The sequence below is a fragment of the Choloepus didactylus genome, chromosome 3 (assembly GCF_015220235.1).
Source record: "Choloepus didactylus isolate mChoDid1 chromosome 3, mChoDid1.pri, whole genome shotgun sequence".
Classification (NCBI taxonomy): Eukaryota; Metazoa; Chordata; class Mammalia; order Pilosa; family Megalonychidae; genus Choloepus; species Choloepus didactylus.
Window position 1 is genome coordinate 203,756,371 of NC_051309.1, and position 27,065 is coordinate 203,783,435.

Here is a 27,065-nt window from a genome sequence, read left to right on the forward strand (position 1 = left end):
TGTGGCGTTCCTCTTTGCCTAGGATGTCCTTCCCTAAGCTACCCACATTGTCCTAGACAACTCAAACTCATCTCTTAAACTCCTGCTTAGAAGCTACTTGGCCCCCTCTAAGAAAACTTCAGTCCCTCGCCCCCACCCCACTATAATAAAGATGTTCTTCCTCTGTGGTCTGCCAATATTTGTACATGATTCTGCAATATCCTAACTGCCCAGTTATGTGATTGTCTAAATTGTGAACTTGTGAGCACAGGGAATACTTGATTCATTTTTCTAGCATGAGGGCCTGTGGTGGGTTGAAGGGTTGGTCCCCCAAAAGATATATCCACGCCCCAATTCCAAGAACCTGTGAATGTGACCTTATTCAGAACAAGAGCCTTTGCAGATGTAATTAGGTTAAGGATCTTGAGATGAGAGCATCCTGATTATCCTGTGGGCCCTGAATCTAATGGCATGTGTCCCTATAAAAGACACACAGAGGGGACAGAGAAAAAGGCCACACGAAGACAAAGGCAGAGACTGGACCTCTGTGGCCACATGCCAAGTAACACTGGGGCCACCAGAAGCTGAAAGGATAGAGCCTTCAAGGGGAGAGTGGCCCTGCCAATGCCTTGGTTTCGGACTTCTAAGCTTCCAGAATGGTGAGAGAATAGATTTCTGTTGTTTTAAGCTACCCCATTGTGGTAATTTTTAAAGCAGCCCTAGAAAACAAATATAGTGCCTAATATATCATCTGACAATTCTCTAATTGCAAGACAATCACAGAGTACCTACTAGCTACCAGGATTTTTTTTCAGATGTTTTTGTGATGCTTTGAACAATTAAACTGGAGGATGGTGTAAAGGAGTTTTGAGGAAAGTATATGTAGTTGGACTACACAGAATGGGCTCAGAGGATGACAATGCTTGGGTATCACAAGAACTTTCACTTGACTACAGATGAGGATTTTAATAATCCATATGGGCAAGGTGACCCACCTATAGAAGCTGGTCATTCTTCTCCCCCAGCCAGCCGGTGCTTGTGCAAATGGTCACAAAACTTTGAAAAACCATCATATAGCTAGTGAAAAATAAAATCATGAAGAGGGTAGGTAGGTTCAAGCATAAGAGTCAAAGAATATCAAAACCTAGTTGAGCACAGTTTTAAAACACATTAAGATTGAAAAACCTTTATGTTTTTCATAACTTTTTTTTCCCTCACAACCTTAGAAGGCATATAGGAAATGATATTCTTTATAGCAAATACATATTTAAGTCCAACAATTCCTGGATTTTTTTTTTCTGAAAAATTTAAGTAATTATAAAATAGAATAATTTCTTAAGAGTCACATCCACAAGCATTGGTGTGTTGGTAAATGTTTAACTATCAGTTTGGGGATGGGAGGAGTCCTAATTTGTAGCATTCACTGATCTTCATCCTTCCTGACTGATTTCAAATACTAATGTGATGTCAGTTGGCTGGTAAAATTCTTAGAAATTTAATAATTGGGTCTCTTGCTCCAGCACACTGATGAGTAGAGGAGACTATCATGAAAAAGAATCATAAGGAGTTCAAATCAGACAAGAAACCCACTGACTTGAAGTGACTAAAGACAGAGGGACTGGAAGAAACGATATAATGCCTTCAACCAAGAAAACTACTTGAACAACAGAAAAAGAAAAAAAAAATAATACCTATACAATGATCCCATTTTTTTGAAACTATCTCTCCAGCCACTCACCAATATACACTCTGTTGTTTTATTTATTGCTGTATATGACCCTGTGAAGTGTAAGGGGCAGCCTTCTGGGAATTTCTATGAAAGATTTTCTTTTATGAGAAATAGAACTGAAACCAGCATAGTGTCCTACCACTTATTTAAACAATAAAAGACCAAGCAAAGTTAACTTAGCTCCTAGCTTCAGGCAACTTCCGCTAGAAGATAAGGAATGTGAACCGTCTAAAAGCACTTGCTTAGCAAGACCAACAATGCACTTGCTTATCAATATGTATTTTAAGACCCTTGCCTCACAGTGCTCCCCAGTTGAAAACTATTATGTCATGAAATTTGCCTAAGTCCAATCAGTTCTCTGCCTTGCAAAGCCCTCCTTAGCAATCACCCAGCACAGGCCTTAAGACCCTATAAATATTCTTCACTTATTTTCCCAATGAAGATACTGCTTAGATCTTATCAAGGGGATATTGTCCCTTATTGCAGTAAATCCAATAAACTCAAATTTGCTTTCTGTCAAGTCTTTTTAAGGAAGCAGGCAGTCTAAGAGAGAAACTCAAAAAAAGAAAATTCCCCCCATCCTTCTTTGGATGCTCTTGTTTGGATGAGGGTGATGCCCAGAACTACCCCAAACATATTCTGGTTCATGAAGAAAACTCCTGAGTACAAAGGCAAAATGCTGAGGACAGGGCATGGAAATGATGGAAAAAACGTGGCTCAGTCTTCAGATTCTTGAGCTGTCAAATCAACCCCGGGTTCATGTACTTCCAGTCTTCCTGCCATGTTTATGGGCATTTTAGGGTACATCACTGCTGCTTTGTCACTCAGTGCAGCTGTGGCAGAAGGGAGAGCATCTCTGGTGAGCTGCAGATTGCTAGCAAGAACAAGCAGGCATTAATGACCACAGTGGCACAGACAACTCTGCAAGGTCAGAAGACATTCCCTATTTGTTTTTATAAATAGTACAGAAACTACTGGGGTAAGGAGGTCACACCAAGCAAGCACTACTGTCTTGGTGCATCTTCCAGTTGCCAGCAAAGCTTTGCACAAGACAGTGTCACAATGGACCCCAAAAGTTTAGTTTTATACTGAACCATAGACATTGTATACTTAAGGCTTAAATTGCTATTCAGAAAATGCTTATAGAGAGTTTGTGTTCTTAATATTTCCATTCATGGAAATTCTTTAGACACTGGGACCTTCCCAGTACAGGAAATAAATCCAGGGTAAGCAGAATCACATCTTTAGCTTGGGGAAAAAAAACTAGCCTTCAGGTTTATTGTGCTCCATCTCCTGTTATTCCTGGTACATAGTTGATCCTATTTCCCCACAGTCAATTTATTTTATATGTATTTAAATCAATTTATTTCATTAATTTTAAATATTCAATCCATCCACAATTCAAAACACTGCCTACAACTTATGTACAGCTATCAAGCTGGCAAGCCTAGGGAGTTGTGGCTCCAGCACAAGTTTCTAGTTAGACACAAGTTTAAGGAAAATGTTCAGTATTGCTGGAAGATAAAATTACTCACGAAGTAACCAGTAGCTGATCACTGGGCTCTGTAACTAATCCCAGCAGGAACCGTTCCATGTCTATCTCTTTTTCCTTCTTCTTCTTCTTTAGGTGTATTCTTATAAGAACTATTTTCTGTATTAGATTGTTTTTGTTTTATTAAGTTTCCCACAGGTGCTGACTTCTGCAAGCCTGCAGCAATTGAAATAGTTTATTGATTTATTTTACCAAATTTTCACTTTATTTGACCAAGACTAGCTTGTCTGATGGTCTCCCTAAGTCTTGACTGCCTCATTTCTTATGAGGTTTTTTCTTTTCTTCTTTTTGTCTTTCTCTAGAAGTTTATACTCTCATGAGAGCTAAAGGTCCTGACAACAACTCAGTTAATACACTTTATAATCCTACATGTTATAATTGCCATAGCAATTATCTCATGTTCTGATATTCATGTCTGACATTAAAATTTTCTTGGTTGTTTAAAGGAAATACAGACCATATTTTACTCACTCTCTAGAATTTTAAATTTTGTTTACTTTTAGCAAAGTAATGCATATACTTCAGTTTATAAGATCAAACAGTGCTATAAGCCTTCTAATTAAACAAACAAACAAACAAACAAAAGTCCCTCCCTACTTCCATTCCTCCTACCCACACACAACCATGTTCAACTCTCAGTTCCTTCTTGTGGAATTTTCAATTTTAGACATTATCTATAGCATTGCTCCTGTGATTTCTATTTTCTAAAGTCAGTATCAACAAGTACAAAGCCATTCTGATATAGGATCTTACATATGTGACCTTCTCTCTCCCTGGAAATTGTGAAGGTCTGTAGTGGTTTGAAGCTGTATGTATCCCAGAGAAACGTGTTCTTACATTTAATTCATTTCTGTGGGTGTGAAACCATTGTAAGTAGGACCTTTGTAATGAGATTACGTCAGTTAAGGTGTGGGCCTACTCAGTTAGGATGGGTCTTAATCCTATTGTTAGAGTCCATTATAACCAGAATGAAATTCAGACTAGGAAAAAAAGCCACGGGAAGCAAGAAGCTGAAGTTCAACTGAACCCAGAAAAAAAGAGCGAGGCCAAGAGACTCTGCCTTGTGTATTGCCATGACAGAGGAACAAAGAACAAAGATCACTGGCAGCCAGCCCCAGAATGCCAGTCTTTGAGAAGAAAACATCACCTTGAGGATGCCTTGATTAGGACTTTTTCCCAGCTTCAAAACCGTGACCTAATAATTTCGTTGTTTAAACCAGTCCATTGCATGGTATTTGAGCAGCCAAAGGAAACTAAAACAGGATCTTTTCTTTATCTCTGATATTCTGAAGTAAAATAAGGCACTGGTTTGGTGTGGATCTTTTCATTTGTCACACGGGCATGCGGGTGACCCCTTCAATAATTCCTGAGTCTCCACTGCCTTTGTTCTCTCTCTTTGAAACTCCTATTGGTGAGTGAGAGAGAGAGAGAGAGGGAGATTTACCTTTGCTTTTTCCCATGTTTCATATCTTGGTGGGTTGCTCTCTTCTCTAGGATATTTCAAATTTTTCATTCAAATTTCCTATTGATTTCATTACTGCTCTTTTTTTCTATTGATAAGAATTAGTTATTTTTTGTTGTTCGCATACAGCATTTCTTGATTTTTTTTTTGTTTTTTTAATTTCTCAGAGGATATTAAGGATAGAAGTTTTGAAGTTTTCCTTCAAATTCCCCTCTTACTTTGGTCTTCTTCATATTTCATCCTTCTCTTAAATGGTCATTTGTTGTCCATTTTTACCTGTGAATAGGGTATTAAAGGTGATTTGGAAGCTATGTAGGAAACCAAATACCAGGTCTTTTCTGCTGGGCAACTTTACTCTTGGTCAGTATCCTGAGGGGAAGGGATCAACCTGGCTGCCAGCATTCTAGAAGCCAAGAAGGGATCTAGTTTTTAAAATGATAGAAGAGTTCTGATCCCTGTGTAAGGAAAGTGCTGAGTCAAAGAGAGATGAGGGGCTGCCAGTGTTTCAAGGCTGAGAAACTATTAGTGAAAACAGGGGTCTTAATAATTCTTTGGATTTTGATAGTCATATGAAAGCCACAGGGGAATTTCCCAGAGTAATTGTCAGGGACTAAGAGGGACAAGACTCTTGGGATTTCCAATTAGCACAATCTTAACCTGTAGTGGCCTATAGCCTTCTCTTTAGAAGACACTTTGTAAGACCTGTACCTGTAAGGATGGATTATATTCCATCTGTGCAACCAGAATAAATTGCTGTACACATGTAAAACAAGGGTTGCCTGTTCTTACCAATGGAAAAGGTTTAACCCCGTCTCATGGAGGGGCTCTTCTCTTTTATTTGAAACAAGTGGATTGTGGCTGTACATTCATCTCCCCTGGATACATATCAAGCTTTCTATCTGAGCTGGAAAGCTAGTCTGCTCTTGGGTCAGGAAATACTGAATCCTGCTTTTCAAAACTCATACATTCATGAGACATACTTACAAAATCTTAATGGTCACTAGATCATGATGAAATACTATAGGCATACTAGAGAATCCTGTTTTACCAAGTAGCTCTTGAAAAACAAACAAAAAAATCAATCTTTAGATTCCCTTTAATGAAACTGCTCTCCAAAGCATCATTCATTAAGATTCTACATTAATCCAACTCTATCCATAAACCATATAAAATTATTACCCAAAGAAATCCATAAAAACAGGGGTGGAGTGGGGAAGATATTTTTGATGGATACTTACATGTGTTTTTTTCACAAATATTTGGGAAGAATTTTTTTATTTTAATAAGGTGAAGTATGTTACTGACCTCCTTCAGTTCCTCAAATTACTATAGAACCAGGAAATTAGTATCCTTGCCTTTTCCTCCACAATAAGTAATCTGACCCCACAATGAGGATGGGCTATTTTATTCTCAGAAGAAATCTGTATTGATAGTTCTAGACCAGTAGTCAAAGTTCTGAATCCCAACATCAAGTGAAGTAATAGCTTTTAACTTCAGAAGTTTCACAGGCCAAAGAACATTGATAAGAGGTAAGGAGATTGCAACAGGGACTCCTACTTCTCTCAGACCCATCCCCTCTTTTTCTTTTCTATTTTTATTTCTCTTGGTCCTCTTTTTCAAACAGAAAAATCCACCAGTCTCTCTCAGTATCTGAAATGACTAGTTTTTCTATTAGTAACAGGCACATAATACAGATTATTCTTTAACTGATTGGAGGAGCTTCATTAGAATGAATACAGATCTCTTTGAAACACTCATTTCAGGGGAAAAAGCTTATTCACATAAGGTTTTAATTATTTTTTAATTAAAAATTTTATTATACAAGTATGTAAATACCTTCCATGAAGATAATTTTCCATTAAGTCTCAACTGCTTCTTTTGAGAAATATGAATTTTACTTTGCTATCTTTGCCAGGCCTCAACTTTCTCCATAGTCCCCCTCAGTAAACCACAGCCATTTGATTGTGAATATCTTTCGGGTGATACAGTCTATGCGTGATGTGTGGAAAGAATAAATGGCCTGGGTTTTTGTGTTTTTTTGTGTGTTTTTTTTTCTTTTTTAAATTAAACTCAGTTTTATTGAGATATATTCACATACCATACAATCATCTATGGTGTACAATCCACTGTTCACAGTACTATCATATAGTTGTGCATTCATCACTCCAATGCATCCTTCAACATTTTCCTTACACCAGAAAGAATCAGAATAAGATTAAAAATAAAAGTAAAAAAGAATACCCAAATCATCTGCCCCATTCCACCCCATTTTTCCTCTAGTTTTTGTCCCCATTTTTCTACTCATCCATCCATACACTGTATAAAGGGAGTATGAGCCACAAGGTTTTCACAATCACACTGTCACCCCTTCTAAGCTACATTGGTATGCAATCGTCTTCAAGAGTTAAGGCTACTGGGTTGGAGTTTGACAGTTTCAGGCATTTACTTCTAGCTATTCCAATACATTAAAACCTAAAAAGGGTTATCTGTATAGTGCATAAGAATGTCCACCAGAATGACCTCTTGACTCCATTTGAAATCTCTCAGCTTCTGAAGCTTTATTTTGTTTCATTTTGCATCCCCCTTTTGGCCAAGAAGATGTTCTCAATCCCATGATGCGGGGTCCAGGTTCATCCCTGGGAGTCATATCCTGCGTTGCCAGGGAGATTTACACCCCTGGGAGTCAGGTCCCACGTAGCAGGGAGGACAGTGAGTTCACCTGCCGAGGTGGCTTAGATACACAGAGATGGCCTGGGCTTTTTTTTAACAGTTTGAGCTAACACTCAATGGTTACTTTGGGCATACTGGTTTTCTTCTGTCCAGGTAAAGTGAAAATAATAGAATCTACCTCTTAGGGTTAAAAGGAACCTCTTAGGGTTAAAAGGAACAGATAATACATATAAAGCATTTGGAACTTTAGCTGGCAGATAGCAAGTATACAACAAATTATTTTAATAAGACATGTAATATTTAAATTCAGCAGCCTTTCTTTTTTACCATTCTTATCACATTGATCTATTGCTATAGAAAATCGTTTCTTCTGATGTGTTGGTAAATTTCCTGTCTCACACATGGTTCTCTCCAGGGGTGAACATCCCATTCTCCAATACACTTTCAAACTTGTCAAGACACAACTAAAATGCAACTTTCGTCACCTTGTCCTGTTCTCCCTGCACCCAACTATGTGCTTTTTTAGCATCAATGTTTATAGCGTTATTTCTGATTATACTTTACTACACCAACAATATTCATGAAACGGCAATCTGATTGGCAATCCCTGACTAATGAACTCTGCACCTAACGGTTCATCACTAAGAGGAGGTATGCAAAGCTCGCTGTAATCTGTGACCTAACAATACCACTGTGCCCTTAAGTTTTAACCTAAAGTTGCAAGCTACACAAAAGGCCATAAGTTGCTGAACAAACTTTGTTTTTTTTCTATTTCTTGCCATTACTACCTTTGTTCTTTTTTTATCCTCATTTTATTGAGATATATTCACATACCACGCAGTCATACAAAACAAATCGTACTGTCGATTGTTCACAGTACCATTACATAGTTGTATATTCATCACCTAAATCAATCCTTGACACCTTCATTAGCACACACACAAAAATAACAAGAATAATAATTAAAGTGAAAAACAGCAATTGAAGTAAAAAAGAACACTGGGTACCTTTGTCTGTTTGTTTGTTTCCTTCCCCTATTTTTCTACTCATCCATCCATAAACTAGACAAAGTGGAGTGTGGTCCTTATGGCTTTCCCAATCCCACTGTCACCCCTCATAAGCTACATTTTTATACAATTGTCTTTGAGATTCATGGGTTCTGGGTTGTAGTTTGATAGTTTCAGGTATCCACCACCAGCTACCCCAATTCTTTAGAACCTAAAAAGGGTTGTCTAAATTGTGCGTAAGAGTGCCCACCAGAGTGACCTCTCAGCTCCTTTTGGAATCTCTCTGCCACTGAAGCTTATTTCATTTCCTTTCACATCCCCCTTTTGGTCAAGAAGATGTTCTCTGTCCCACGATGCCAGGTCTACATTCCTCCCCGGGAGTCATATTCCACGTTGCCAGGGAGATTCACTCCCCTGGGTGTCTGATCCCACGTAGGGGGGAAGGCAGTGATTTCACCTTTCAAGTTGGCTTAGCTAGAGAGAGAGGGCCACATCTGAGCAACAAAGAGGCATTCGGGAGGAGGCTCTTAGGCACAATTATAGGGAGGCCTAGCCTCTCCTTTGCAGCAACCATCTTCCCAAGGGTAAAACCTATGACTACCTTTGTTCTTAATCTTAGCTGCGTATTGTAATCACCAAAGGAGTTTTAAAAAACTGCCTGGGTTCCAGTCCCAGATTGATGAAAAAGGCTGGGTGTGTGGCTTGGACATTAGGATTTTCACAATATTGGATATTAGAATTTGAAGATCTATTTTAGGACAGACAAAATTTGAAGGTCCTCTGCTCAACATGAAATATTATTTTTACAACACTCCACTTCACCTGGACACTTGTCACTTATCTTTTAGTTTTTACTTAGGGTACCTCCCCTCTAGGAGCTTGATATCCCACCGAGTCCTTAATTTCACACTATTTCTTTATTGTTTTCTTCCTCACTTCTTTTCAACAAGTATTCATTGAGCATTCATGTATCAGGAGATAAAACAAAGAACACAAACATTCCATACTCTCATGGAATTTACAGTCTAGTGGGTAAAACAATCAAATAATCACCCAAATAACTATAAAATTCTATCGTGTTTTGTGCAATGAGAAGTTGTAATTGATGCAAGGTTGTCCTAGGATTAGACTTTAAGGTTGTAAAAGTATAGTTTTCAAAGAGTCAAAACTATGACATACAAAAATAGATTTGTCAAAGGTTTTATTCAACTTAGCAATTAAGGAACCCATTAATAAAGTTGGTTCCAAGAGCAATGAGAAGCAGAGGCTTATTTAGGTCTTCAGGAATACAAAAGAATCTTAAAATAAGAATGTTTTACATTAGATACAAATTTGGTTAATGCCCTACAGGGCAACAGAACCAAAATTTTGGGGGTTACCTTTTCTACCAAGCTCTCATCAAATGGTAAACAACAAAGTCAGCACAGGAACATTCTCCTCCAGAATTACACAATCCTGTTAGGTTTTTAGACAATGTCCTAGTGTGACAATGGAAGGAAATATTACATTCTCTTTTGATTTTCAAGTGTTTGATAACTGTTCATAAGTCAAATTACAGAAGGAGAAATTTGATGTGCAATGAGCTGGGGAGATAAGCAAAGAGGCCAGAAAGGGGATTTGCCTTTATTCTAGGAGCAGTGAGAAGCCACTGAAGGGTTTCATCAGGGTAATGACATTATCTGATTCACAATACAAAAAGTTTACTATGCATTTTAGGGAACTAGTAAGGGTCAAGATAAACCAGGCAAGTGATAATTAAAACTTGTTCTAGAGGTGGTAGGGGAGAGGGAGAAAAGCTGACAACTTCTTATGCTGGAGGGTAACTCTTCTGGGTGACCAGAAGATAACCAGGTTCAGAAGAAAAGGTATAATCGGAGGTACTACAAGACATGTCGAAAAGTTAGTCATACAAATTTGAAGTTTAAAGGAGTAGCTGGGGTTAGTGTTTCTCAATTTTTCATTCTCTTACCCACTCAGCATTTTTATTTATTTCTTTTCCCTAATTATCACCCTACCCCATGATATCTTAACACCACAGACACATTGTACATCTGTTTATGTACTGGGGGCATTTTGGAGGGACACAAACCATTGTAATAGCTAAGATTTGTTTTTTCACTTTCTAAGAACCAATTTTCATTACTGACTGCACAGGTTAGAAGTATAACCTTAGGACTGATTTGTGAGAAGTTGGTAGTTTAAGCTGTAGGCATAAATGAAGTCACTTAAAAAGATTTAGTGAGAAGTGAGGTCATGGGAAGGATCTTTAAGTATTTACTTGTTGGCTGCGTATTTAAGTACATATTTACTGCTGGAAGTAAAGAAGCAGTAGCCACACTGAGGAAGAAAACCAGCTGTGTCATACAAATTGAGGGGTTAGTTCTTGAGGAAGAGCTAACAGCATTGAGTACTGCTGAGTTTGAATATGAAAACTGGATAAAATCAGTTTGACTTAGCGATGCAGAACCCATTATTGAGTCCTGTAGGTGAAAAACAAGACAGAAACCAGATTGGACTGAGTAGAGGAGTGAGCAGATGGTTTTAAAAAATAAAGAAAAAAAGACTGAGCACATTTTGGCCCCTTTGTGAATGGAAAGTACAGAGATTAGGCAATGGTTGAAAGATGTAAGGTTGAGAGTGTGTTCTAAGAGATAATGTTAGATTTTTTAAAGTGAATTTTTGAGGGAGCTGTCTGAAGGATCGTATTAGTATTGGAAAGAAATAATCTATTGCAGGAATTGCCAAACTGTGTTCCCTGTTTTTGTAAATAAAAGTTTTCTTGGAACACGGTCACCCCCATTAATTTAAGTATTGCCAAGGGCTGTTTTGACCTACAGCAGGTGAATAGCTTTGAGAAGGATTGTATGGCCACCAAAGCCTAAGATATTTATTTTCTGGTCTCTTTTTACAGAGAAAAAGTTTGCCAACCTCTCATCTACAGGTTAGGATTCCCTAAAAGAATTTGGGGCAACGATGGTAGGAAAAAACTGGCCTATTGCAAGAGGAAGGAAAAAGGAAAGAATCTGTATAGGGGAAGGTGAATGCGTTGTCTGCTGTTTGAAAAATGACAACTGTTGATTGTTGGACTCCTCAAAAGATACCCCCTTATCCTGTTGATCAAGTGAAGCTATATAGGCTTTTTGTAGTAAGAGAATATAATCTCAAATTTCATTAGTCTCAAAATGGGGTGATCAGGGCAGGGTAGTTTCTAAGGCCTACCTGTAAGGGTCAAAGAGAAATCTTGCAAGGCATGGAACTAGTTGGAATTAGAGCTTCTTTTGGATATTACAGATAAATGCAACAAAATATAAATGAAAACATGTACAATCATGACCAAAGTCTATTACTAATCAACTTAAATAGTTTTGATGCTAGTAAATTAAAGTAGATAGGTTATTAATCTCCTCTTAGTCCCAAATTCAATATTCTAAGATAATTTTTTGTTAAATAACTTGCAAAACTCTCTTTAGATGAGTGCATTTGGAATTTCTACACTTTGGAGAAAGGATACAGATAATGGTATATTGGCAAAAGTTCTCTCTAATGATTTCTTCAAAACTCCACTATCACTGCTTTTTATAATAAATGTTGGTCTAGCTCAAGGTTTCTCAGCCTCAGTGCTACTAACATTTTAGATCAGAGAACTGAGAATTCTTTGTGTGTATGGCACTCCTGTGCATTGTAGGATATTTAGCAACACCCCTGGCTGAAACACATCCCCTTCCCTGCAGTCATGATGTGGAGTATCTTCAGATATTGCAAATGTTCCCTAGGGGGCAAAATTGCTCCCTGCTGAGAACCACTGGTCTAGCTTATCGTAAACAATTTTTATTGTTGTGTTGTAGCAATATAGATGACTCCAAGTATTTTTTTTGGCTTATAATTCTGAGTGGCCAGCCATGTACACATTGCACTTGAAATATGAATCATATAAACACTTATTGCTAAGTCCCCCCACATTTGCCTGTATAATGAATCATCTTTTCCTCAGGAAATTGAGAAAGTGTTTGAGAGCCATTGTTTGGAATTCTTAATCTCAACATTTCCATTATCTCATTTCTAACCCACAAGCCTAAACTAACTCCCACTTCTCAGATCTGGTCCAATTTTCTCCAAGTCTTCTTGTGATTCACTGTGAAGATGTGCAGCCACTTTTTCCACATTTTATAAAAACAAAAAAAGTTTTCCAAATGATGTCTTAAAAACAAATTTTGAGAATTTCAAATGGTCAATTAAAAACCTCTCCCCAAAAGACAGGTAAATACTTTCTACACCCTCCTACACCTTGATCAGCCAACAGAAGCAATTGTCTTTACATTTGCCTTTTGCTTTCTCTTCCCCTCTGCCTTTACCAAGAAATTTAAGACTCCAAAATGTGAGCTGAATTTATCTTCAGAGGAAAACAAAAATAATATTTCTTCCTTTGTTTCCTGTAGAAATTAGCTTGCCTATTTCAGGAAGTTTGAGTAAAGCAGGACCAATGTTCTACTTAGGCATGCTTATCACAATGAGTTCTTAGACAATAGGGTCCAAGACAGAGCTTGCTTTTTGACTAAAACATTCTAGATTCAATTCCTTATTGCTACTTACTTGATACTTAACTTTAGGAAATTTTAAATCACCTCTCTGAGCTGCATAGTTGAGTAATAAGATTAATATATACTTATAAATTGTTGAACATATTAAGGGAGATAAAGTATAATAAAGCTTTCACATAAAAGTCCCTCTATATTTTTTCTTGCTCCTCTTGGCATTGTCTGATTACCCTGAGCAATGACTAGATAAAATGCTTTTCAGTGGCATCATCAAACAGAGAAAGAAGAGAACAAATACAATATTACTTATAAGTTTTGAAACATTGAAATATCAGGCTTTTTTTTTTCTTTTTAAGAAAACTAATTTTCCTTGTCAGATAGAGAAGTAGAAAAGGACACTTGAAAAAAAATTTTTTTTAAATATTCACTTTTTTTCCCCGAACACCTCTTCTGCACCCAGATAAAATATCCAGGGAAAATTAAGTTATTTTCTACTTGGAATGATAAATGTTCAGAAGCCTTAATACTCAATGTCAGTAACAGGAAATGCAACAGGAATCCTGCATTCCACATAGCACTAGGATGTAACCCTTAAATGTAGCCCTGCTTTCATTCCTAATTATACCCATTTATGCCAATGTTTTTTTCCCCTCTATTTTGATTTTTTTAATTTTTTTTCTTTGTTAGAGAAGTGTGGGTTCACAGAAAACTCATGCATAAAATACAAGATTCCCATATACCACCCCACCACCAACACATAGCATTCATGTGTAACATCTGTTACAATTGATAACACATTTTTATAATTATGTTATTAACTATAGTTCATGGTTTAACATAGGGCTCACTGTTTGTATAGTGTAGTTCCACGGATTTAAAAAAAACAATTTTTTATTATGTTACCATATATACATTCTAACATTTCCCCTTTTCATCATATATATTTCAGTGCTGTTAATTATTTTCATAATGTTGTGCTACCATCACTCGCATAACAAAGCCAGATAAAGATACCACAAGAAAACCATAGACCAATCTCTCTCCTGAATATAGATAGATGCAAAAATCCTTAACAAAAATACTTGCAAACCAAATCCAACAGCATATTAAAAGAAATTTACACCATAATCAAGTAGGATTTATCCCTGGTATGCAACATTGGTTCAATATAAGAAAATCAATTAAGTAATATACCATGTTAACACAAGGAAGGGGAAATAATCACATGATCATCTCAATTGATACAAAAAGGCATTTGACAAAACCAGCACCCCATTTTCATAAAAACAGAACACTAGGAATAGAAGGAAACTTCCGCAACATGATGAAGGGCATATATGAAAGACTCACAGCTAACCTCTTACTTAATGGTGAAAGACTGAACGTTTCTCTCTAAGAACAGGAACAAGCCAAAGATGCCCACTGTCACCACTGCTATTCAACATTGTACTAGAGGTGTTTGCCAGAGTAGTTAGGCAAGAAAAAGAAATAAAAGGCGTCCAAATTGGAAAAGTAAAATTTTCCCTATTTGCGGATGTCATGTTCCTTATGAAAAATCCACAATAAAGCTCCTAGAGCTAATAAATGAGTTTTGTGAATGTTTTAAGAACTATGTCTAGAATCCTAAATCTAAACCAAAGAACTCCAGTTAATCTGAAGCCAGATTACATTTCCATTCTAATTTCACAATCCTATATTGCAGATGCATTTGCTATTCTAATCAGTGTAGAATCATGTATTCATGAACCAGCTTAAATGCAACCTCTTCCACTAAATGGGGGTTGAAAGCCACAGGAATGCAAAGGCTCTGAGGTATTGAACTAGGTCCCAACTCAAGTCTTATAGAATTGCTTTTACAAAGTCATGCTCTTAACTTTCTGGCCTCTTTTAGCCTTGGATTTCACACCAAGGAAGTTTGAGAGCTGACAGTAACACCACAAGAAGGAGCATGAGGGCTACAGATGGTGAGGCAGTCTGAATTCACGCTTTCATTTGTGATACAAAGAGAAAATATAGGCCTGAGAGCTCCTTTGAAGGCAGGATAAGAGAAATTGTAAATGAGAGATCTCTCTGTCACATTGTAGAATGATATTTGCCCATATTCATAGTCTAGGAAAACTCCAACTTTGTGCAACTGCTCTCTCAGGGAAACCCTTTTTAAAGGAGGAAAGACCCAGAAGGTAAAATCACTCCCAATAACAGATCCTGTGAGTAAGAATTTATCTCCAAAAGCATTGGGTCTGTCTCCCTGTTGGCTGGCAGAGTCCTTACAAATGCCCAACTGCCACTTGGTCGTCTTTTCTACATCCACCTCCCAGTAATGCCTCCCTGAGGTGAAGCTCTCCACACCCAACACAATGGCACTGAAGTCAAATCTCTTTGGGTTGTCGGGTACATCCTGGGGGACATTTCCAAATCTCACACTTCTCAGGTCCTCAGATAAAATTAGAAAGGGATGAGCTGTTTCAGGATCCAAAGTTACATGTCCTGCAGGGAGGAAGAAATGTAGTTAACCTGGGAAATGGCTGATCACTTCTAACATGCAGCAGCTTCCCGATGAGTGGGCACAAGTCTCAGGCACAGATATGAGAGGGAATTTAGGAAACTTTGAGAAAAGCCACCTCTACCTGTACTTCAAGAAATGGACAACATGGAGGAGAGATGGCAATAAAACGACAGGAGAGGCACATTGTACCTGAGGAGGATGAATGAAACAAAGAATGGACGGAGGTGGCCTAAGGGTACATTGACTGATGAATGGAAGGGCGAACTGTGGTGTATACGTATGTTGCAATATTGTACGGCTACAGAAAGGAATGAAGTCATGAGGCATGCAACTAGGGAAATGAAACTTGAGGACCTTACATTGAGTGAAATAAGCCACAAGTGAAAGGACAAATATTATATGATCTCACTAATATAAACTAACTATAATGAGCAAACTCTGGAAAAAGAATAATAATAATAATAATAATAATAATAATAATAATAATAATAATGGACTAAGGATAGGTTTAGAGGTTCAACCCAGAGGCCTCCATTCCCAGTCACTTGTCACCTTGGACTCAACTCTAGCCTGGAATAGCCAGAATCACTGGGGTCTTCTAATAGGACAGTTGATTCATGGCTCTTCCCTATAACTGAATCACTCTGCTCAGCTTACATATTACCAGACTGTGACCTAAATGCCTAGATATTGCTACTAGCAGGTTTCTGAAATTGAGAAAATTAAAGGAGAGGATATTTGAGCCTAGAAAACCTGTAATCCACCAGAAAATCTAGCTGAGAACTAAAGACAGCTCAATGTGATTTCCTATACTTGAATGAAAGACAAGTTTGTGAGTCTGCATTCAACCCAGTGGGCTTGTTTATAGCTTAGTGAATCACTCTTTTCTCTCAACTTGCATAGCAACTTTCTTTTTCCTCAACCTCTAAGTATTATGGTTAGGGCTTGGTCCTGGGTCTTCCTTGTATTTTATTACTTGTACTTGCTCCCTGTAATGACCCCACCAAACCTCCATTTTAAATATCTTCTATATGTTCCTGACTCGCCACAAAACAAACTACCAACCACCAGTTGGATATAACACAGAAATTTCAAATGTACTATGTTGAAAATGGAACTCCAAACATATCCCTCCCGTTTCTACTTCTCTGTAAAAAGCATTCATATTCCTTTGTAGTTGATCAAACCATAAACCTGGAACAGTCCTTTTTTTCTTATTTTCTCTAACATCTAATCCAGCAGCAAGTTCTGTAAATTCTATTACCAAATTAACATAAATCTGGAATTACAGTCCAATTCACACCAATATTAGGCAGTCAAAAGCTACAAAGCATTGAACTTTAAATTTCAGTTTATCCCAGGAGTTTTGTGTCTCCAGATGCCTGGTAGAAATAAATGCAAGTTCTTTCTGAAAGAATGTATGCCACCATTCCTGGCCTCAAAGAATTTCTAAAAATAATATCCAAGGAAAAAAGGGAAACATACTATCAAAATCATTAAGCACTCACCCACAAAATAAGAGAAACACTATTGAATGAGATTAGCGGGAATAAACCTGTAAAGAATTTTAACTATTGAAATGATCAGGCACAGACTCTAAAATAATTATTTACTATGTCTGAAGTTTATGGAAAAGCCTAAAAATGTCTAAGAATATAGGAAACTAAAAAGCAAGAGCAAACAGACTTGACAAAGAGCCAAACAAAATCCAGAAAAATAAAATGAATGAAATTAAAAACACCAATGTATGATAACAAGGAAAGGAATATCCTTTATGAATACAAATGCAAAAATTCTTAGCAAAATATTAGCACATTGAATCCAGCAATATAAAAAATGAATAAAACATTGTTGCCAAGTGTTTATCCTGGGAATGCAAGGCTAGCTCAATATTTGAAAATTGATCAAAGTAACTCACTATACTAACAGATTAAGAAGGAAAAAAAACCATATATGCGTATTTTGATACAAAAAAGCATTTGATAAATGCAAATTTATTTATGATAAAAAATTATCAAACTAGGAATAGAGGGGAATTTCCTCGACTGATGAAGGGCAACTATAAAAACCCCTGGCTAACATATTCATGGGTAAAATAACTTAATGCTTTCTTTCTCCCTAAGATCAAGAACAAGGCAAGTGTTTATTTTGCCATTACCGCTCAACATCATTTTGTAGGTCCTAGTCAATATAAGAAGACAAGAAAAATACAAGAGAGACAGAGTGGAAAAGAAGAAATAAAACTGTATACAGTCATAGATGACAAAAACCACTAGATCTAATGAATGAGTTTAGCATAGTTATGGGACATGTCAATATACATAAATCAATTATTACTATATGCTAGCAATGAACTAGAAATGAACAAAATTTCCACAGAAATTGAAATTTTAAAAATGCCATTTACAATATAATGATAAAATACTTAGGAAACAATCTAATAAAATGCACGCAATATTTGTATGCTGAAGATTACAAATAACTATGAGAAAAATCAAAGGCCACCTCAATAGATATACCATATTCGTGGACTAGAAGATTCAATATTGTCAATGTGTCAGTTATCCCCAGATTAATCTATAAATTCAATGTAATCTCAATCAAACTCTCAGCAGTTTTATTTCATACAACTCAACAAGCTGATTTAAAAATTTATGTGGAAAAGCAAGGACCTAGAATACCCAAAACTATTTTGAAAAATAACAAATTTGGAGAATTCACACTGTCTGCCTTCAAGAATTCCTACAGAATAGTCAATCAAGCTAGTTGTGGTATTGGTGAAAGGATAGAATGCTCATACATGGCAATTGATTTTCAACAAAAGTGCCACTTCAATTCAATAAAGAATAGTGCTTTTAACAAATTATACTGGAACAATTGGATATCCGTGTGCAAAAAATAAAGAGGGGTGGGGTATAATACCATATATTAAACCATATACAAATATACACTTAATGGATATAGACCTAAATGTAAAACCCCAATACTACCCTAATACTATATAGCTTCTGGAAGAAAATCTTTGTTGAGGTAGGCAATGATTTCTTTTTTTTTTAATGCAATTATATTGAGATACACCCACACAACATACAATCCTTCAAAGTGCACAATCAATTGTTCATAGCTGTGCACTGAGGCAGTGATTTCTTAGAACACAACACAAATCAAAAGAAAAACTGACTTCATGAAAAATTTAAAACATCTGCTCTTTAAAAAGACACTGCTAAGAAAATGAAAATACAAACCATGGACTGGGAGAAAATACATATCTAACAAAGGACTGTTAATCAGAACATATAAAGAAATCTCAAAACTTAGTAAGAAAGCATGCAATCCAATAAAAAATTTGGGAAAAGATTTGTACCCATACTTCACCAAAGAAGAGATACAGAGGGTCAATAAACACATGAAAATATACTCAACATCATTATCATTTGGGAAATGCAAATTAAAATTAAAATGAGATATAACTACATACCTATTAGGTTATCTCTAAAAAAATTTTTTTTTAATTTTTTTAATTGACAATACCAGTGATGGTGAGGATGTAGCACAACTAAACCTATCATATATTTTCATGAGAATGAAAGATGGCAGAGACAGTTTGGGAAGCCACTTTGGTAATCCATCCCTCTCCTAGAGGTATTCAACCAAGAGAAATGGAAACATATGTCCACACAAAAATCTGTATACCAATGTTTATAGCATGAAATAGAAACAACCCAGTGGCCATGGAATTGTAAAAGGATAAATAAATTCTAATATATCTGTACAGTAGAATACTACACAACAATTAAAAGCAACAAAGTGCTGATATACACAACAATTTAGATGTGTCTCAACTGCATTATGCTAAGTGAAAGAAGCCATGCTCAAAAAGCTACAAACTGTATGATTCCATTAATATGACATTCTGGAAAAGGCAAAATTGTAGGTAGGGTTACAAAGTTAGATAGGTGGGTGGATAAATAGAATGATGTGTCAAATGTGGCAAAATTAAAAGTTGGTGGATCTGGATATCTGGGGGGTGGGGGTAGGGGATGTTAAAGTTCTCTGTAGGGGTTTTGTATTATTTTTGCAACTGTTCTGTAAGTTTGAAAATATCTCAGAACAAAGAGTTAAAAGAAAGAGAGTGGCAGTGCCCTGTAAAATGGATGTATGTCAACTTACTTTGGAATATTCTTAGCATTTCGCTCATTCCTGTTATTTGGCAAAAACTTAGGTCTGTGATATTGGTAGGCTCTAGACACTGAAGCAGTAGTGCTTCACTCCTATAAAGAAAGGAGAATCTCAGTTGTCTGCCCACACACCAGACCCCTCCACTTAGAGGACAGATCTCATTACACTCCATCAGTGGATGAATCCACTCTTATACTACTGCAACATCCTTAAACCCTCTGTGTTGGACACATCACACTCTATGATTCTGATGACCCAAGTCTCCAAAATTAAACTTACCTTTCCAAAGAATATCTTGCATTCTAAGGGAGGAGGGGGGAAGAGAGAGAGAGAGAGAGAGAGAGAGAGAGAGACGAGATTACTCCTGGCTTCTTGAGCTAAGCCTTTTGTGAGTTGTGTCTATGAAAATATCCTCTCTTGCAATAATGGAACTTGATTTTTGTGTCATTTCTTCAATCTCACAGTACTATTTCTGAGATACCAGTTGTTTACAACTAAGTAAGAAAAGTCAAGAAACATGCTCAAAATCATTTTGCAGTAGTCCCGAGGGAAATATTTTCTATACTTCACCTCAGCCATCTTATGCAGAACACTCATTGTCCCAATGGTGCCCATCTATTTGCTCTCTATGCTGGGGATGGCAAGAACCCTCCCCAGTAGTTATAGGGCCCCACTAGACTGAGCAGGGTAGCTAGAGCCAGTCAGGAACTGAAGAGAATTGGGCCATACGTATTGCAGTGTCTGAAACTAGGCTTGGCTCTGGAACTGAACATTTCTGAGAAGTTTGCATGTAGAGGCTTCTCAAAGAGACACTCAAACTGCAAATAGGGGTCTGGCAGAGGGATATGGATGGAGTTGAAAAAGATAACTGATTTTCTGAAAAGGCAATGCATGTACTGCACAAAATTTAAAATGCGCAATACTACACACAAAAAAAATCTCTCCCATCTTTGTTTCTCAAGACTACCACTATTTACAAACGCATGTGTATATATATATATATTCTATACATTTTCTCTATAAAACAAGGTGTCTGCATCTTTCTGCTTCCACTTAATGGGATATCTTGAAGATACACTTTCAGTGCCTATAGAGCAACTTCATTTTTTTATGGTTGCAGAATATTCTAATGTATAGATATATCATAATTTCCTAAGTAATTATTTACCCTATAAGGCTTCTCTTGATTCAAACTTACTATTGATAATTTTAAGGCAATATCACAAAACAGATCTACAGTATCCATTGATTTTATGATAATTCATAGTCTTTTTGGTGACTAAAAAAATTGCTGCATAGCCTTCACATATGGTTGATCACTAGTTATTGTGTTCTGGAACTGACCCCTGATGAGTATCACACACTATTTGTTTCTCAAATCCTGTAATGAAGGTTTTTTTTCCATTGTCTTACCTGGAGCAGTGCTAAGGCAGATTGCCCACACTTCTTCTCTAGCTCTGTGGTGATCCTTTGGAGGCAGCAGATTTGTTCAGAGACCCTGACTTCATTCTCCTTCAGTTTATTCATGTTTTCCGTTCCCAAATTGTTTAGTCTCTGAAGAAAGATCTCCTTATTATTAATCAAGAATTGTTAGCCTCCCTTATTCTCTAATTTAACCACTCTTTAAAAATCTACTTTTTTGCCAGCCACCATGGAAATAGATATAATTAGATAAGGTCACATTATCCCTGTGTCAAGAAGGACACTGCTCAATAGGAACTTGATTCTCTGACACAATATATTTACATGGATGTGGACATGTGTGCATGTATTCCTCTTTGTCCAATCCCCCCTCCTCCCTGCCGTGGCATCTTATTCAGAAAGTTCCTATTTACTTCATTAAATTAAAGTTAAAATTTATTATTTAATTAAAATTAACACTCATTTAATAAGAATTAAATAAGCAAGCCACTTATCACTTTTATGTTTATCCTTCCAAAGATACTTTACCCTAGGCATATGAAGCACATGTTCACATTTTTTTTTAAAAAAGACAAATGATGGCATATTATAAATTTATCCCTGATCTGATGACTTGTTTTTTTCTTAATATGATAATGATGAGCATGTCTTATTCATATATAGCCATGTGGTCTTTGTTAAATGTCCTTGTTAAATGCTTCTTAAATTCCATTGCATGAATGTAAAACATTTACTCTATGTGCCTAAAATTGATGGATATAGGTTGCACCTAATCTCTTCCTATCTATTAATATAATAATAGTAATTAAAATAACCAATACTTATTGAGTGCTTAATATATACAAGACATAAAAGAGCTTTATGTAGATTATCTCATTCAACCCTCTCAACAATGTTATGAACTAGGTACCATTACTATCTCTATTTAACAGCTAAGGAAACAGTCAGAGGTTAAACAACTTGTCCAAGGTCATCTAGAAGCTAGTAAATAGCAGAACCTAGATGGGAATCCAATCAATCTGGCTTCAAACACTACTTCTAAACAATGACTCTATATTGAAACTCAGTTTTACAGTATGTTGCCATAACCAGGTCTTTTTATGTAAGTGTAAGTATATTTGAAGGATAAATTCTTCGAAATGGAATTGCTGGAAGGATATACACATTATTACAATTCATCTATGGTTGTTAATGGATGCCTTATTCTGGAACTGACATAAGGTTCAGCTCTGCTTTCTCATTTCCCAAATATTGTGAAGATGTCATTTTCAGCATTTTACCTGTAGCGTCTCTTGGAATTTGTCCTCTAGCTCTCTGGAAAACCCTATCAGTTGATTCAGACGAGCTTCTCTTACATCCAGGTTGAATATGTATCCTTGTGGTCTCAAGAGGTTCATCTCATTCTCTTCATTCAACAACCGGAATCTTATCCTATATTCAGATGCAATCATCTCTTTAAAATTCTGCTCCTCTCCCTTAACCGTAGATAAAGATATGACAGACTTTGGGTTAAACATGACAGATTGACCACAGATATTTATCTTCTTTCCATCTCTAGCCCTAATAATAAAACATGGGAAACACAAAGTACGGGGTGTGGGGGTGAGGGACTAAAAGGTGCAAGTCCAAAGGACAAAGGGAACTTTAGAGTCAAGTTCAGCCAAAATTGCAACACAATCTTAGAACATGGAATGCACATGAAACAATGTTAGTTAATTGACTTAGAACAGTTGAGCAAGTTGCAATCTCGGTAACCAAGGAGAAAGAGACCAAGGTGACCAAGGAAGATATTGCCAATGGGATTCGCTGATGCTTTAGATATGGGGTGTGGCGAAAGGAGTCCCCCTTAAAAACTTCGAACAACCAGCAAGAACTGGCAGAAACACCTTTGTAAAAGTTCCAGAAAACAGTTAAATGATTGCAGTAACCAGATGGAGAAAAAGGCCCCTTAAAGGCATTAGGATGTCATGGCACCCTGGCTGGCTGTCCCTAGCTGGCTTCTCCTCAATTCCCTCACTGGCTGAGTGTGCAGTTGGCCTGTGTTCCCAGAGAGTTTCCCTGTGCAGATTCTGGAGGGAGTAGAGTAACCCTTGTGTGTATACTGGGAACGTGTGTCTGGGCCAATCTGTCTTGTGACAGCCCAGTGAGGCAGGCTAGAACAGGGCACTCTGGGCAGGCCAGGGGTGTTGGTCAATTCAGATGGAGACAGCATCAAGTCCTAGATAGCCAGATGGAGAGCAAGAAGGAGGGGCCGAGCCAAAGGAGGACCAAACCCTGTCAGAACCAGCTGAGATAGACAAGTGGAGGGAAAAATGAGGGGCTGGGCCAAAGGAGGACCAAGACCTGTCAGAACCAGGTGACAGGTGGCTAGACAGGCAGAGGGAGAAAGGAGTGGCTGGGTGAGAGGAGAACCCTAATTCCTGGAATCAGCTGAGGTAGCCAGATGGAGGAAAAGGAGCGGTTAAGCCAGGATGGCAAGAATGGGACTTTCCACCCCCAACCCTAGCCTGAAGCACAGCAACAGGCTAACATACAAAACCAGGACATAACTCAACCAGATGCGATCCCCGCCCCTGGGGCCCTCCCACGCTGACCTCTCCAGAGTGTATTCCTTCTTACCAACCTTTGCTATTTCCCTGTGTGTGTCAGCTTTTTCAAATAAACTTTACTGCTTGCTACTACTCCTCCTGTCCCTGAATTCTTTCGTGAGACAAGAAAAATGAGCCTGCACCGGAACTCACCTTGGGTGCAAACCAGGCTCTGGCCACACCAGGATTTGTCCTGCCTATGGAAGGTGGCTCACTGAGGCACGGGATTGCTGGCTATAGGACACGTAGTGCAGTGATCAGGACCATGAAGGGACATTCCTAGCTGGGTAAATGGGGGAATTCTTAGGGCCACAGGTCCATGCCCAAGACAAAAGCATGCGCAGAAAGGATCACACAGCCCCTTCACTTTGGCCTGGAGCTATTCTCTAAATGGATTGTATGGATAAGACCTGAAGAAGAGCACTTACACAAATCAATCTGCAAATACAGGGAAAAGTTTTTATTTTTCTTTTTTTTGTTAGCTCCTTACATTAAAGGAAAGCTCTGTCATAACACTAGTTGTCATAACACATATAAACTTATGGAAAAGATACTTCAGAGTCTAAATTCAGTGATAACACATTAAATTATCAAAGTGCTCAGGTTTCAACTAAAGATTACAGAACATAAAAAGAAACAGGAAGCAGTGGCCCAGGCAAAGGAGAAGATAAAGCATTAGAAGCTATCAATGAGGATGATCAGACCCAGGACATTCCAGACAAAGACTTTAAAAAAGTGGTCCTAAATATGCCAAAAAGCTAAAAGAAAACATGGACAAAGAACCAAAGGAAATCAGGAAAACAATAGATGAACACAAGGAAAATATCAATAAAGACATGGAAATTATGAAAAGGAACCAAACAGAGCCAAAATGTCTTTCAAAAATGAGGGAGGTCTCCCCGCTACGTGGGACATGACTCCCAGGGGTATAATTCTCCCTGGCAATGTGGAACATGACTCCCGGGAATGAGCCTGGACCCTGCACCATGTGATTGCGAAAGCCTTTTGTACTAAAGCAAAATAAAGTTCCAATGGCTAAGAGATTAAAAATGGAATCGAGAGATCATTCTGGAGGTAACTCTTATGTGTTACATAGATATCCCTTTTTAGTTTTTAGTTTATTAGAACAGTAAGCAGGAAATATCTGAAATTGTTGAATTGCAATCCAGATATTGTATAACTTGATTCTTGAAGGTGATTGTATAACTCTAGAGCTTCCTGAAGGCGATTGTATAACTCTAGAGCTTATGTGGTGAGACCGTGTGATTGTGAAAACCTTATGGCTCATACTTCCTTTACCCACTGCATGGACAAATGAGTAGAAAGGTTCCAATCACCTTATTTAAAACTGCAACACTTCTCTCTTTCCTGCTTGATTTTTTTAAAAAAAAAATTTAATGGAGCTATGCTGTCACATACTGCACATTTAACTTATTTTGTTTGCCTCCACTAAAATGTAAATTCCACTAGGGTGGAATTGTTTTTTCCATTGTTGAGTTCCCAGCACCTACCATAGTGGCTGGTGAACAGTGGGACCACAATATTTGTTGAATTTAAGATGCTTGGGGCAGAAAAAATGAGGATCAATAGAAAAATTCTCGTGCAGCCCTGCATTTCTCCCTCCGCCACCATCCCTAAACAGAGGCTTTTTCCTGTTGAAAATTTAAAACTGAGAAGACCCCGATTCTGGATACCTGGCACAGAAGATATCAGAAATGAAAGTATGCTTAACAGATAGTGGGGCCCTCAATTTGGATAGCATTTCTTAAATTGACTTCTATAGAGGTCTCATGATTTTTATGTCTACTAAAAATACATGAGGTGCTCGTTTTCCTATATTATTGTTATAACTTGTGTTATCAATCGTTTTGATCTTCCCCAATGAGGGTTGTAAAAGCCATCTCATGAACATTTAATATATTTTATTTGTATTTCTCTTAGCATTAGCAATGTTCAAAACCTTCTTGTATGTTTAAAAGATATTTGCATTTTCTTTTCAGTTAAGTCTCATTTCTTTGATCATTTTTCTATGGAATTTCTAGTCTTTTCTTATTGACTTTCAAGACCTCTTCTTACATTAAGAAATTGGCACTTTTCTGTCCTATAGATTTCAAATATTTTTCCTGCTTTGTCATGTCTTTCGACTTTGTTGTTGATATATTCTTTGCTGTGCACATTATTGGTTATTTTCCCCCTAAAGAATGAAGATAAACACTCACCTGAATCATCACCATTCTTTCTTGCTCATCAGCCAATATCTTTTTAGCTACTTCAAGTTTCTCCGTCAATGTGTTCAATATTTCCTGGAATAGCTTCTGCAGAGAAATACATCACAAAACTGCAGATAAATAAAATATTTTAGAAAAGCTAGATTCCTAACTTGAAACAAATCAAGGGCCAATAGTCCTAACCATATTTTTTTTTAGCCTTGAAATTGCAGGTCCCAAATATGGCACTTGTCATGTATTCTTTGATAAACACCAACTAAAGCAATAGTCTTGGACGATCAGGATATCTGTTCCAAAATAAGCAAATAAATAGGAGATAAGCAGAGCACTCTGGGATCTGCAATGAAGTTTACCTTGTAATTCACAGCAGCATCTTCTACTCTATACACCACGTGATTCTTGTGTTCTTGGGACAGGAAACACTTGACACAAAGTGTGATTTGGTCATCATCACAGAACAGCTGTGGTGGTTCCAGGTGTTTCACACAGTAGTAATCTTCTGGGATTTTTTGCTGTAGATAGGGGCTGAGCCTTTCGGACATCCTGGCGTAAGTTGCTAGTTGAAGAATAGAACTGTTTGTTACTGATGTGGACAGGAAAAAGATTGGCAGGTTTCATCCCATGAGTAGACATACTTGGCAACTACTATGCCCACAGTCAAGCACCAATGGTCCAACCAAACAGTTCCTACAGGTACTGTGCTCAACAGAAGGCACTGAGCTAAGCTCTGGAGGAAACTTTGGCGTAGGATGGGACATAGCAAGGCATCCAAGGAGTAAAACCTTAAGGGGGCACTCACTCTTCCAGCACTTGCATCAGCCTGAAAGTGAGGGCCTCTTTGAGGGCCTCCTTAAATTTTGTGCCAGAATGGCTGGCTTGCCTCACCCCAGTCCTGGCCATTGAAGGACATTGATTAAAAGACAGATGAGGATAGTACAATTATAAAAATGTGCTTTCATCAATTGAAATAAATGTGTAACACCAATGCCATGTGTTAATAAACCCACAACTTCTCTCTCTAAAAAAAAAGCTTAAACCAAAAAACCCGAAACCTAATACCAACAAACACACACTGGAGAATGATATCCCTGAAACTTTGCAAAAATATTAAAGGTAAACAGCACATTCTCTTGTTCAGGTATTTTTTTTAGTAAACTAACAAGGAATCTATAATCTCCCTCATCCCATTTCTGCGTCCAATTATTTGA

General features: G+C 37.4%; 1 protein-coding gene across 1 annotated transcript; it reads right to left on the reverse strand.

Moving 5' to 3' along the window:
* Positions 1 to 14,834: 14,834 nt before the first annotated feature.
* On the reverse strand, positions 14,835 to 26,399 carry TRIML2 (tripartite motif family like 2). The gene is made up of 7 exons (XM_037831527.1): positions 26,211 to 26,399; positions 25,849 to 25,944; positions 22,322 to 22,516; positions 21,033 to 21,173; positions 19,899 to 19,921; positions 19,611 to 19,711; positions 14,835 to 15,421 (listed from the first exon to the last, which is right to left on the reverse strand). The coding sequence occupies exons 1-7, from the start codon at positions 26,397 to 26,399 to the stop codon at positions 14,835 to 14,837; spliced, it is 1,332 nt and encodes a 443-aa protein (XP_037687455.1).
* Positions 26,400 to 27,065: the final 666 nt, after the last annotated feature.